Source organism: Mirounga angustirostris, unplaced genomic scaffold (genome assembly GCF_029215605.1).
Source record: "Mirounga angustirostris isolate CCGP_5_RB_7025 unplaced genomic scaffold, mMirAng1.0.hap1 SCAF_15, whole genome shotgun sequence".
NCBI classification, from domain to species: Eukaryota; Metazoa; Chordata; class Mammalia; order Carnivora; family Phocidae; genus Mirounga; species Mirounga angustirostris.
In genome coordinates, this window is record NW_026991723.1 from 43,005,830 (window position 1) to 43,020,205 (window position 14,376).

Genomic DNA, 14,376 nt, shown 5'->3' on the forward strand with positions numbered 1-14,376 from the left:
AGAATTTAACAAAGTACTTAACTATGTTTATTTGAAAATTGTGTTTTGACACAAATCTTTTCTAGTACCTATACGTTTCTTATAATTAGATTATTAATAATTTGTAATATGTCCTGTTTAAAATCCTAATAAATCTTATTAGTTTTAAGGAATCCTAATAAACATAATGAACTTATGTTCATTTATGAGAAGGTAAGAGCATTATTAATTACTTTTCTATTTGGTTAATTTAAATTATTTCATATACTTAGGATTAGAAAGCTTATTGTTTAAAGAAGTGAAGTTATATTTGGATTTTTAACAACAGTAGGGAAAACTCAAGGTCAAGGCTAAATCATTCATTGGTCTTAGAAGAAGAGAGATATAAATAGCTTTATTTTGAAGATGGAGAAACTGGTACATGCTGAATTTAAGTAGCTATGTCAAGATAAAATTTACTAACTTTGAGCAGCAAGACTTGAACTCTTATCAGCACTTAACACTCTGCATGTAATAGGCTCTTAATATATGGTTCTTTAATTGAAGTGAACAAAATTCAATTCAGTATCCTGAATTTTTAACCGTGGTATTAAACCATGCTACTCTTTAGCAAGTTTGTAGTTTCTGTGATCTGTATATCTTCTAAAACTCTTCAGGATAACATTTATTCTGATTGTCCCTTTCAAGTGATGCCATTCCCATGCTTTTTCATCATGCACTTCCATTTCCAAATGGCATACAGACGGCTTGGTGCACAGGACTCAAATACTGCTTAAGAGATTTATTGAAGTTATTCTACTAGGCCTATATTCAAAGTAGAATGACAAAATACCCATATTGTTGAGACAGATAGAATTGCAGTAAAATAATACAAACTCTGTATTATCTTACAGTTGAAATGAGAGGTAGATGGTCCAGGAAACTGTGAATTTGGCTTCTTAATAATAAGGACATCAGTTAATACCTGGGAAGGGGAAAATGAAAGAAGCTAACTTTTGCTTTGTGCCTCGATAGGGCAAGCACAGTACCAGGGGCTTTACCTGTATATTCGCTCATTTAATTTAGTCATCATAATTTAAATCTCTATGCTCTTTTCCACATTTTACAAAAAAAAAAAAAAATTGAATTAATTTAAATGGTGTTCTTAAGATTATGTAAGCTGCTAACATGAAAGAGCTCCAAGAATAGAATTCAGATTTTTCTAACTGCCATGAGCCTACTCATGTCACCTCACTATAATATTACAGAGTACCTACCTGTTGCCTCCACTAAATAAGTATACAAGTTCCTTCATATAGAAATATAAAAGGTTTAAAAAACAAATTTGAAATTCACAATGGCTAAAAATACTCAAGAAGTTACTTACTTTACTTTGAGAAACACAGTGTATAAGTAATATAAATACATCCCCTAAGAACTGAAAATTTGGCCTTTATAAGTTCATTTTGTGGGTATATCTAAAAATGAAGATGTATTTCATGCACTCTATTTAGAACATGTAGAAGTTGTTGACTTTAATTGTCTAACCTAGTAATGTTTTTATGACCTCTTCAAGAATACAAAGCCCAGCTCTCACATTTCAATTCTGTATAGTACAGCCCAGAAGGTTAAACTCTGCTACTTCAGACATAGGTCCAAACTGATTTTTTCCTCCTATGTAATCCTTTTGCTTTATATTAAACTAATCGTGAACCCATGGGTAGAAGCATTGATCTTACTATGATTAGTGTTTTTACACTAATTACATATGTAATTATAATTAACAAAATAACAAAATGTGTTATGTATGGACAAATCCTTTTGTGGAAAGAGAAAAAATTCTGTAAAACTGGCTCATAAATATTTGTATGTGTACTAATTGACAACAGGGAAAGGAATGAAACTAATTTTGAAATTACTAGCAGCTTAAAAATGCAGTAAATGGGTTGAATTTACCAAGCAAACCTATTTTTTTTATTTTTTTATATTTATTATATATTTTTATATATATTTTATATATATTTATTATATATTTTATATTTATTATATATTTATTTATATTATATATAATATATATATTATATATATTTATTATATAAAAATTTTTTTATATTTATTTATTATATATTTATAATAAAATATAATTTTATTTTTTAAATTAATTTATGTTTCCCATTTTCTTTCAAATTTCATATTTAGATGAGTAACCTTTTATTTGCAGCATTATACTAATACTTTCTTTAAACTTGTGTACTTGCTTTTTTGTGTTCTACAGAGCCAAGAAAATGATGAGCTAAGAGATGCCCATGAAAAACGCAAGGAAAGGCTACAGATGTTACAGACCAACTACAGAGCAGTAAAAGAGCAATTAAAACAGTGGGAAGAAGGCAGTGGCATGTGAGTTACATAGCTCATAAAGGCATTTCCCTAAATATTAAATGGAATGGAGTAGCATCATATAGGTGTTTTAATGGCTTTTGTTTGCTTTTAAAGATATTATTTGGTATTCAAATCTTTATTGTGAATTTTTAAATAGATAATATAATAAATGAAAACAGATAAATATGCTAGCAATAACTATAGATTTTCCTATCATTTGCAGAATTCATAATGTAGGTGATTTTGAATTACTATGTACATTTTCTTTTTTTAAATTTTATTTTATTATGTTATGTTAATCACCATACATTACATCATTAGTTTTTGATGTAGTGTTCCATGATTCATTGTTTGCGTATAACACCCAGTGCTCCATGCAGACTATGTACATTTTCAATATCAATAGAGTAGCTTAATAAAAGTAGATAACTTAATGCAAAAATAGTGCATATCCATATGATTGAAAAAATCAAATAAATAAAATAATGGTATTACAAAGTTTGTAACTCAAACAGTATTTAAGTTTTAATTGAAAGACAAGAGAAATAGGAAATTTACATATATAGTTAACTCTCTGAAAACTACTTCAACCTAGTATGCAATTTGAAAATCTTTACTATCCATCAGTTTGTTCTGCAGCTTATCAGAATGAATTGGCGGTCTCAGTTCAATTGCTCTGAACAGGTGTTCAGAACTTGGTTAGTCGTAAGTGGCTCCCTTGTTAACAGTATCAACAGAGGGCAAAGGACTGAATGAGTACAGAAAATCTACTACCCTCTCATCTTTTGAGATGGATCCTTTAGGGCAATGTTGATGATACACATTGGTCTGTTCTGTAGAGAAATACTGTTTCTAAATTGGCCAGTACAGCACTTTTACAAAATAAAAATGAAGAGTTTGTTTTATGTACAGAAAATGAAAACATAAAGGGCATTTGGCATGTTTTGTAGGTAATTGTCACGTCTAATTTTTTCCTTTGAAGGATAGGAAGTGTTTCATATCACTTGTCAGTAAAGTAGTGATAAAGCAATTTGTCCTACATTTAGCCTCTGCTCACCTAACTTTAGTAGTCACTGGAAGTGTGAAAACTACTTTCTGACATATTTACTGATAATAGCGTGTTTTAAGATCGAGCACATAATACTACATTCAGATTGGTTGACAACAAATTCTCGATGAGTTGATTGTTTATAATCCTTTTTGAGAAACTGACCATCCTGCAATATATGTTTTATTATCACTAGAATGAATCAGAGAAATCGACCTAAGACTATCATATGTCTGCCTAAAAGTTTGCTTTCCACAGTAGCAGTTTAGCCTTTTGGAAATTATGACATAGGATTTTAATTTCTGTACACTTAGGTTTTAGGAAATTCATTCCATAAATAGTGGGCTTGAATTAGGGAATGTATAAATGAATTTTCACTGCACTTTGAACATATTAAGGAAGAAAACAACTTCATTTTAAAATAGGACTCATATCAGAAAAATAAAGAGAGCGGATCCCCAACAACTTCGACAAGAAGATTCTGATGCTGTATGGAACGAACTGGCCTATTTCAAAAGGGAGAACCAGGAGCTAATGATTCAAAAGTGAGTTTCTTTTTTAACAGTATGGATTTACATAAACATTTAGGAGAAATATTTTGTAGCTTAAAGATCATGAGAGAAATAGCTTACAAAATTTGAAAATGAAATAATCTGGTTTTTGTTAATAAAAATTAAAAAGGGCATATATGTATATATATGTATAATACAATAACAAGTTGCACATTTGCTAGCTCTAGCCGAAACTGTAGAATATGATCTAGGGATTGTGTTAATTAATGTGGCTCTCATCTGTTGGAGGTGTCGCTCTTCATTAGCCTGTATTTTAGACACTGCCGTGCTTCATTTTTGGAATGAGGTGGAGAGGGGATAACCCAGCCAGCCATCCTTGTTTGATCTCCTAGATACATACGCAATGCAGAATGCCTGAGCTCTCTTGGTTCCCTGCCCTGTCCTGCTAATCCCAGCTGAGCTCATTATGGTGTAGCCTTGCTGCTACTCTTGGAGCCAGAGCTGTCCAAGCTAATTACTGGTAGCAGCAGAACTGCCTGTTAAGGGTCTGGTATGGATCTGCTAACATGGTCCTTGGTAGTGACCTGCAAAAGACACACGGGAATTGCTTTCTTTCCTGCTGTGCACTGCCTGTCCTTTGGGCTTAACGCTGATCCCTCCACATAGGTCTTTTAGCTGCCCTAAGTATAAAACTTGATGAAGGATACTCATATTTTAGAAAACATACAGTTTTCTTCCTTGATCTTATAATTCACAGGCTGTTACATTCAGCTTGGCAAAGAAAGAACACATATTTTTTTTTTGGAAAAAAAGGACTTAGACCAACATAATTAGCCTCTTTTGCTACTTAACTATTTCTTCATTTAGAGCTAATTTTTGACATCCACACCCTGCAATTTTTTTTTTTGAAAACCTGATGTCTTTGAGATGACTAGATGACTGGCATCATGTGGCATCATATAATCAAATATCATTGAACTTTTTTAGATGTAAATCAGAATCTTACTTTATATATTACATGGTAACACATGTAACTTTAGATTATACCTTTTCCATGTAATGATAAACTTTTGAGAAAATGATATATCAGATTATGTGTACTTCGAATTACCTCTTAAAGTACACTGTACTCTATTAGTGCTAAATCTGATGCTAATAATGTCTCTTATCTTAAAAATTATTTCTAGATTTGTCCAGAAATAGTTCCTGACAATTTTAAATAGCTTTATTGAAATGTAATTCACCATATAAAGTGAATAATTCAGTGGGTTTTAGTATATTCAAAGAGTTATATCCATCATCACACTAAATTTTAGAACATTTTCATTTATCCCCTCCCCAAAACCCTGCATCACTTAGCCCAATTCTACCACCGCCCTCCCTTCCTTAGATGACCAGTGAGCTACTTTCTGTGTCTATAGATTTACTGGTTTTGAACACTGAGAAATTCATTAGATGATGTTATAATTTTTGCTTCAGCTGTCAAACAATTTTAAAACTCAAAAGAAGGATATTTTTAACTTTTCCATTGTTATTCACTTCTGACCTTCCAAGTTCTCCTCTCTCTTTTTTTTTTTTTTTTTTTTTAGTCATTTTCTTTCTGTTTGAAGAGTTTTCTTTTAGACTTCTGTTTACGGTAAGTTGGCTAGGAACAAATCCTCTAAATTTCCTTTATTTAAAATGTCTTCATTTCAGCTTCATTCCAGAAGAATGTTTTCACTGATTAGAGATTTCTAGGTTAGCAACCTTTTTCTTTAGAACTTGAATAATATGCCACTTCTATGGTTTCTGATGAAAAATACATTGTTATTTGAATTGTTGTTCCCATAAAGGGAATGCATCCTTCTCTTTAGCTGCTTTCCATCATTTTCATTTGTCTTCACTTTTCAGAAGTTTAATTATGATATATCTTGGCATGGATTTCTTTTGGTTTATCCTGTTTGGGATTCTCTAAGCTTCTTGAAACTCTAGGTTTGTGCCATTTTTCAAATTGAGGAATTTTGGTCATTATTTTTTTTTAAATACCTTTTTCAGCCCCACTTTTCTTGTTCCTCTCATTCTGGAACTCTATTTTCATGAATGTTAGATTTTTTTAGTGTTGTCCTGAGGTCCCTGAGGCTCTGTTCATTTTATTTTTTTAGCCTGTTTTATCTCTGTTGTTAAAACTGGGTAATTTCTATTGTTCTGTCTTCAAGTTCACAGATTCTTTCCTCTTTCATCCGTCACCCTTGATATTGAAGTCATGCATTGAGTTTTTTATTTTGGTTTTTATGATTTTGAGTTCTAAAATTGCCATTTGATTTTTCTTTATATCACCTGTTTATTTGCTGAGACTTCCTATTTTATTTGTTTCAGTATCATTCATAATCATTCATTGGAGCATTTTAATCATGGCTACTTCAAAATCTTTGTTAAGGCGTGCCTGGCTAGCTCAGTTGGTACAGTATGCAGCTCTGATCTCAAGAGGGTTGTAAGGGTTGTGAGTTTGAGCCTCATATTGGGCAAAGAGAATTACTTAAAATAAAATAAAATCCTTGTCAAGTAATTCTGACATGTGCATTATTATCTGGGTGGTGGCATTTTTTAATTAGAATTTCTCCTTCAAGTTGAGATTTTCTTTGTTTTGGGTGTGATGAGTGATGTTCAGTTGTCTCCTGGACATTGGGGGTATTATGTTTTGAGACATTGGATCTTATTTAAATCTTTTATTTTAACAGATCTCTGATGACATCATGCCTAAGGGGGAAGGTCAGATCATTACTGCCAGGAAGGGATAGGAGTCTTAGCTCCTAACTTGACCCTTACTGGCACTGCATTAAAGCGTGTGTGAAGGGGTGCCTCATTACTGCTTGATGAGGGTGGCTTCTCATTTGACCTTTATTGACAGAGATAGCAAGGCTACTTCTTTTTTTTTTTTTTTCCTTTCCCTTTTCCCAGGGGTATATGGCTGGAGTAGGGTGGGTATTGTTAATTAAGATTTCTGTCCTGCCAGTTTGCCCATTTCTCAGTTCTCTGGCTAGGGAGAGCAGAATTTCCTTGAGACTTTTTTGTTTGTTTGTGTCCATTGGCATTTCTGGGTTGTGGATTTCTCCAGTACCTACTTTGAGATACTTAGGAGGAAAGAAGAAAACCAGGGAATTTATCACTGTGGGTTGTTCTTCTATTCCTATGGTCCCTTTGGGTCCTTCTTCTTCTCCCTGCCTTTCAGAGTCTTCTTATATTTGTTTTATGTATCATGTTCAGGGTTTTTGTATTTAATTAGTGGGATGAATAAGTGTAAACATGGAACTAGAAGTTTTAACTTGTTTTTCTATGGACCAGCCAGTCTTATTTTTGTGTCATACATTGGCATCTGCTTTATTTTTTATTTTTTTTAAAAGGTTTTATTTAGGGCGCCTGGGTGCCTCAGTTGGTTAAGCGACTGCCTTCGGCTCAGGTCATGATCCTGGAGTCCCGGGATCGAGTCCCGCATCGGGCTCCCTGCTCGGCGGGGAGCCTGCTTCTCCCTCTGACCCTCCCCCCTCTCATGTGCTCTCTGTCTCATTCTCTCTGTCTCAAATAAATAAATAAAATCTTTAAAAAAAAAAGTTTTTATTTATTTATTTGAGAGAGAGAGGAGGAGGAGCAAAGGGAAAGGGACAAGCAGACTCTGTGCTGAGCATGGAGCCTGATGCGGGGCTCGAACCCAGGACCCTGAGATCATGACCTGAGCTGAAATCACCAGTCGGTCATTTAACCGGCTGAACCACTCAGGTGTCCCTGGCATCTAGTTTAATACTTAGTCCTGACTATTTAAGGCTAAAATATATAAAAGCTGGTATAGCCACTCTGGAAAACAGGGTGGAGGTTCCTCAAGAAGTTAAAAATAGAGCTACCCTAGGACCCAGCAATTGCACTACTGGGTATTTACCCCAAAGGTACAGATGTAGTGAAAGAAGGGGCACCTGCACCTCAATGTTTATAGCAGCAGTATCCACAATAGTCAAACGGTGGAAGGAGCCGAGATGCTCTTCAACAGATGAATGGATAAAGAAGACATGGTGTATATATATACAATGGAATATTACTCAGCCATCAGAAAGGATGAATACCCACCTTTACAGCAACCTGGATGGAACTGGAGGGGATTATGCTAAGTGAAATAAGTCAAGCAGAGAAAGACAACTATCATATGGTTTCACTCATATGTGGAACATAAGAAATAGCACAGAGGATCATAGAGGAAGGGAGGGAAAACTGAATGGGAAGAAATCAGAGAGGGAGACAAACTATGAGAGACTCTTGGTTCTGGGAAACAAACTGAGGGTCGTGGAAGCGGAGGTGGGTAGGGGAATGGGGTAACTGGGTGATAAGCATTAAGGAGGGCACGTGATATGATGAGCACTGGATGTTATATGCAACTAATGAATCACTGAACACTACATCAGAAACTAATGATGTACTATATGTTGGCTAATTGAATTTAAATTTTTTAAAAAGGGTAGAATATATAAAAGAAGATGAATTAAAACTACTTTAGACCAAATTTGAATAGTACTTCCAAATCCAGTCATTAATGTTGAGTTAACTTTTCAAGATCCTAATAAAAAATTGTGTGGCAATTCTAAGTCAGTTTATAAAATATTTTAAAGGAAATGATGCTACCACCAACCTATGCAATGGTGTTTTCTTCCATCGAGTATGGTCAGAAGTACATTGCTGCTATAGTATGTGAGAATGTGAGGACTTGAGAAATTTGCATGGAGTATAGTTCCTATAATAATTCAAATATACTTATAAAATATATCTACTTATTATATCAGTGATGTTTTAACAAAAGACGAAGAACTTCACAATCTATGAACTAATGAGTTGGCTTGTTCTCTTAGTATTTATCTAACAAATATTCATATATTTTTTCATTCATTCACTATTTAAACAATATAGTTCAGAGCCAGGCATTAAGCTAGGGACTGAATATACAGTGGTGTATTGAAGAAGAATAATTTCAAACTCTAATGAGATTTATTTTAGGGCCATCTGCCACGTGCCAGTGAAGTAAAACCATTCTTTGGAATGCTAGATAGTAAGAGGCAAGGAAAGCTTTCAGAAAGGCCAGGCTCACTCAGCTTTTCCACTTAGTTGAGGATGTTGCCTTACCGTCATTAAGTTAGATTTATGAATCAACAAAGTCATGTTAACATTCTCTTAAGTGAACAAATTAACATTTTCCTAAATAAAAACATTAGTATAAAAATATTTTGGGGGGCGCCTGGGTGGCTCAGTTGGTTAAGCGACTGCCTTCGGCTCAGGTCATGATCCTGGAGTCCCGGGATCGAGTCCTGCATTGGGCTCCCTGCTCGGCGGGGAGTCTGCTTCTCTCTCTGACCTTCCCCCTCTCATGCTCTCTCTCTCTCTATCTCATTCTTTCTCTCAAATAAATAAATAAAATCTTAAAAAAAATATTTTTGTACATTATTTCTCAATAGTGATAGAAAACTATAAAAAGAGACTCAGGTGCGACAGCATATTAAGCTTTTCTTATATTATAAATCCAGCATGTCCTTGCTAGAAACCCATGAGGTCAAGGGAAGGTGTGCTGACATTCATTGCATGTTTATCTGTATCTTTGGCTAAATAAGGAACTTGCAGTGCGTGGTAATTTTGGTCTTTTTATACTAATGCATAGCCTATAAAAAATGCTGCATCTGAGCCCTCTGCTAAGTACAGGTAAACACAGAGAAATAATATGCCACCTTTCTTTTTTTTTAAATCAGGACCTCATATAGCTTAGCAGGGAAAACAAGCAAAAGTGTGATAAGAGCAGTAATAAGGAAAGAGTGGCATAACACAGGGAAAATGGCATTATGATTTGTCCATTTACCCAAACCAGAAACCTAGAGGGTTATAACTGATTACTCCCTCTGTCTTACCTCCTTACAATAGTCTTAATGAATCCATATCACAAATATCTCTAAAATATGTCTGTTTCTTTCCATTCTTACTATCAGTGTCCTTATCCAAACTACCATCATATCTTTCTTCCTCAAGTAGAATAAACTCATAAATATCTCCCTATATCCACTCTTATCCCCTTGAATCCATCTTCCCCCTAATGCTACAGAGTGATCTTTTAAAAATACATATATGAACATATCTCTCTCCCGTTTAAAAACCTTTACCATCTTTCCTTTGCTCTCAAAATAAAAACTAAATTCTTTATATAGAACAATTGAACATCTTGGCCCCCTTCTTATCATTTCTGTTTCACTTTTGTTTCTTAACTAAAAGTCAGTATGAGACTACAAAATATTTGCAAAGAATTACTGATGCTTTTCCTACTTCATGCTGAGAATCCTGTTTGACAAATTTGTCAATGAAGGTAGTTAGAGTTGGGGTCAATTGTAAAGGGGTTTAGAATTCATAATTTAAAAATTCAGTTTTATTTTATAGAAGCAGGGAATTTTAACACAATATATCATAACTAAAGTCTTCTTCAATTCAATGATCTTTTGGCCATTTTTCCTTAATGATAAAAAGTAGACAAGCTGTAGGTCAGTAGCATTGCCCAGAATGGAATACTTTCTTCTTTCTTAGGTTAAACGTTAAATATATGCAGGCTATGGTTTCAAAGAATATTTTATAAAATTCAAGTAATAATTTTTAAGAAGCTAAAATCAAAATATTATGGTAGGAAGTTCAGTTATTTTTTTTCTTTGGCAAATCAAGACTCCCTGTTTTCCTAAGCACAAATATTATTTTTCTATATGTAGAAATGAGGATTTTAGGATAGCATGAGTTGGAAATAAAATTCTCAAAGGAATGTCTGCTAAATCATGACATATTTTACAAACAAATGTATTTTTTTTTTAAAGATTTTATTTATTTGAGAGAGAGAGAGCACGAGAGGGGGGAGCGGGAGAGGGAGAAGCAGACTCCCCGCTGAGCAGGGAGCCCGATGCGGGACTCGATCCCGGGACTCCAGGATCATGACCTGAGCTGAAGGCAGTCGCCCAACCAACTGAGCCACCCAGGTGCCCCAAACAAATGTATTTTTGGATAACTATCAGCACTGTATGAATTACACATCAGTTTTATTTTATTTTATTAAAGAGAGAGAGAAAGAGAGTGTGAGTGGGGAGGGGCAGGGGAAGGAGAGAATCTTTTATTATTATTTTAAGATTTTATTTTTTTATTTGAGGGAGCGTGCACATGTGAGTTGAAGGGAGGACAGAGAGGGAGGGAGAGGGACCAGTGTAGAGCCCGACACAGAACTCAATCTCACGACCCTGAGATCAGGATCTGAGCCAAAAGCAGAAGTCGGAAGCTTAACTGACTGAACCACCTAGGCGCCCCACATTAGTTTTATTTTAAAGCATACAATTTATTGACATTTAGTGTATTTACAATGTTGTATAGCTATGATCTTTATCTAATCCAAAGCATTTTCATTACCTCCGAAAGAGACCCCATACCCAGTAAGCAGTTACTCCCAATCTCCTCATTTCTTTCTTCCTCTAGCTCCTCACAACTACTAACCTACTTTCTATCCCTATGGATTTACCAAGTCTGAATATTTTATATAAATAGCATCATACAATATGTGACCTTTTGCATTTGGCTTCTTTCACTTAGCGTAACATTTTCAAGAGTCATCCACATTGTAGTATGTATCAATATGTCATTCCTTTTACAGTTGAATAATAGCCCACTGTATGTATGTACAATTCATTCATTCATTTATTGATGGCCATTTGGGTTGCTTCTACTTTTAGGCTATTGTGAATAGTGCCACTATGAACATTTATATACAAGTATTTATTTGAATACTTGTTTTCAATTCTTTGGGATATTATACCTGTGAGCAGAATTGCTCGGTCATATGGTAAGCCTATTAAGGAACTCCCAAACTGTGTTCATAGTGGCTACATCATTCTATATTCTCATCAGCAATCTACAAAGATTCCACTTGCCCACATCCTTGTTAACACTTAGTATTTTTTCTTTCTTTTTTTAAAAAAAATTACTATTTTTTAAAAATATTTTAAAATTATTAAATTTATTAAATTACTTGTCCTAGTGAGTGTGAGTGGTATTTCATTGTGGTATTGATTTGCATTTTCTTAATGACTGATGAGCATCTTTGCATATGTTTATTTGCTATTTGTGTGTCTCTGGATACATATCTATTCAAGTCCCTTTGTTGTTTTAAAAAATTGGGTTCTCTTTTTGTTTTTGAGTTATAAGAGTTCTTTCCATGTAGTGGTTACTAGACATTTGCAAATATTTTCTCCCATTCTGTAGGTGATCTTTTTATTTTCTTAATAGTTTCCTTTGATGAACAAAAGTTTTTAATTTTATGAAGTTTAATTTATCTATTTTTTTCTTTTTTCTTTTTTGCTTATGCTTTTGGTGTCATGCCCATATAGCTGTCACCAAATCCAAGGTCATAATGATTTACCCCCATGTTTTCTTCTACGTGTTTTGTAGTTTTAACTCATATTTAGATCTTTGGTCCATTTTTAGTTAATTTTTTTTTTAATTTGGTGTGAAGTAGGGGTACAACTTACCTCTTTTACATGTGAATATCCAGTTCTCCCACATATTATTTTTTATAGCTTTCAAAAAGAGGCTATATGATCACATGGAAGAGTTATAACATGTGATAAATTAATAAGATAAGAATTTAAATGTATCGTCCTTGAGAAACCAGTCCAACATGAAACACTACAGGCTATCATAAGCCAAGTGCAAATGAGAATATGAGTTCTGGGATATTAGCATAATCAAGGGTTGTACACATTATCAGTGTCCGTTGAAAGGCAATGGATTTCAAGGCAATATGGTAATGGGTTTTGAATCTCACTATAAAACTGAAAATCAGAGACAAGAAATTCAGCCACTGATACTGGAGACATAGGAAGTAAACTCTACCTATTAAGTCTTCATGAGTCAGAGTGAGAAGTTTCAGAACAAGATCAGCATGAAACCTAATTCATTACTGAGTTAGAGCCCTGAAGCCTTTGGTCCCTCATCCTCCTCTTTTCTATCTCAAGAATGTTTCAGGTATGATGCAACTTTTGGCCTCTAGATAGGCTTTTAGAATACACTCATGATTCTGTTAAAGTACCAGGACCCAGAAGCAAGTAAATTATTATAGCTAGTAAATAATATGTGGAAAAAAAGACTTTTAAACTATGGAGTTTTATATTAGTTACATAGCACTGAATCTGTGTGACCCTTTGTATTGTTGTGCTTTTTACTCGTTATTTCAATAAATATGCTAGACACTGGAAGTAAAATATTGAGCAGAGCATACACGCTCCGGCCTCACAGGACTTCAGCTTATTGGAGAACACAAATAATAATCAATAAACACAAATATATAATTACAGACTTTGATTGATACGAAGATAAAGCTCTGCTCTGCCTTCCCATGTTTCCATTTTCCCTGATTCTTTCCATTTTTCCTCTTTGTCTTTCCTTCCCTCTATAGAAGTAGTTTATACTTTTGTTTGTGGTGTTAGCAACCTAAATTGGGGGATATATATTTTTTATTGTGGTAAAATTTACTTAACATGAAATTTACCTTTGTAACCATTTTTAGGTGTAGAGTTCGGTGCCATTAAATATGCTCACATTGTTGTCCTAACATCACCACCCATCCATATTTAGAACTTTTCATATTCTCAAAATGAAACTCTGTGCCCATTAAATAACTCCCCATTCCCCCTTCTCTCAGCTCTTGTCTCTTTCTCCTTTTGTCTTTAAGAATTTGCCGATTCTAGGCATCCTATATAAATGAATTCATACAGTATTTTTCTTTTTGTGTCTGGTTTATTTCATTTGTCATGTCTTCCAACTTTTTCCATGTTGTAGTATGTATCACAATTTCTTTCCTTTTAAGGCTGAATAATACTCTATTGTATGTACATACCACATTTTGTTCATCCATTCATCCGTTGATATTTAGGTTGTTTCCACCTTTCAGTGATTATATTTTTCTTGTATTTTCATTTTATTTTACTGTACAGAATGTTAGTTAAGAAAAAATATTTTGTAATCATTGGGAGATAATTCACTGAAATAAAAGGCAAGTATATTTTGGAGTTTTATTTTCTAACTCTTGAGATTACCTTTTGATGTTGATAAATTGTTTTCATATATTTGAGACCATATACATATGGCATTTGTTTTTTGAGGTCATCTGTCTTAGTCTGTTCAGGCTGCTATAACAAAATACCACAGACTGGGTAACTTATAAGCAGCAGAAATTTATTTCTCACAGTTCTGGAGGCTGGAAGTCTGAGATCAGGAAACCAGCATGGTCTGGTGAGGGCCTTCTTTTGTGTTGCAGATGTCTTGTTTTATCCTCATATGACCAGAGGGGCAAGGGAACTCTGTGGGGTCTCTAATCCCATTCATAACACTAATCCCAATCATGAGGGTTTCACCCCTGTGACCTAAGAACATCCCAAAGGTCCAACCTCCTACCACCAT

General features: G+C 34.1%; 1 protein-coding gene across 7 annotated transcripts in view; it reads left to right on the forward strand.

The window, feature by feature from the left end:
• Window positions 1-14,376, forward strand: part of CNTLN (centlein) — a 300,088-nt gene that overhangs the window by 175,671 nt on the left and 110,041 nt on the right. For all 7 annotated transcript variants that reach the window (XM_064579709.1, XM_064579711.1, XM_064579710.1 and 4 more), the window contains 2 exons: window positions 2,234-2,355; window positions 3,811-3,930. In XM_064579709.1, the coding sequence (XP_064435779.1) occupies window positions 2,234-2,355; window positions 3,811-3,930 (242 nt within the window). The remainder of the gene's footprint in view (window positions 1-2,233; window positions 2,356-3,810; window positions 3,931-14,376) is intronic.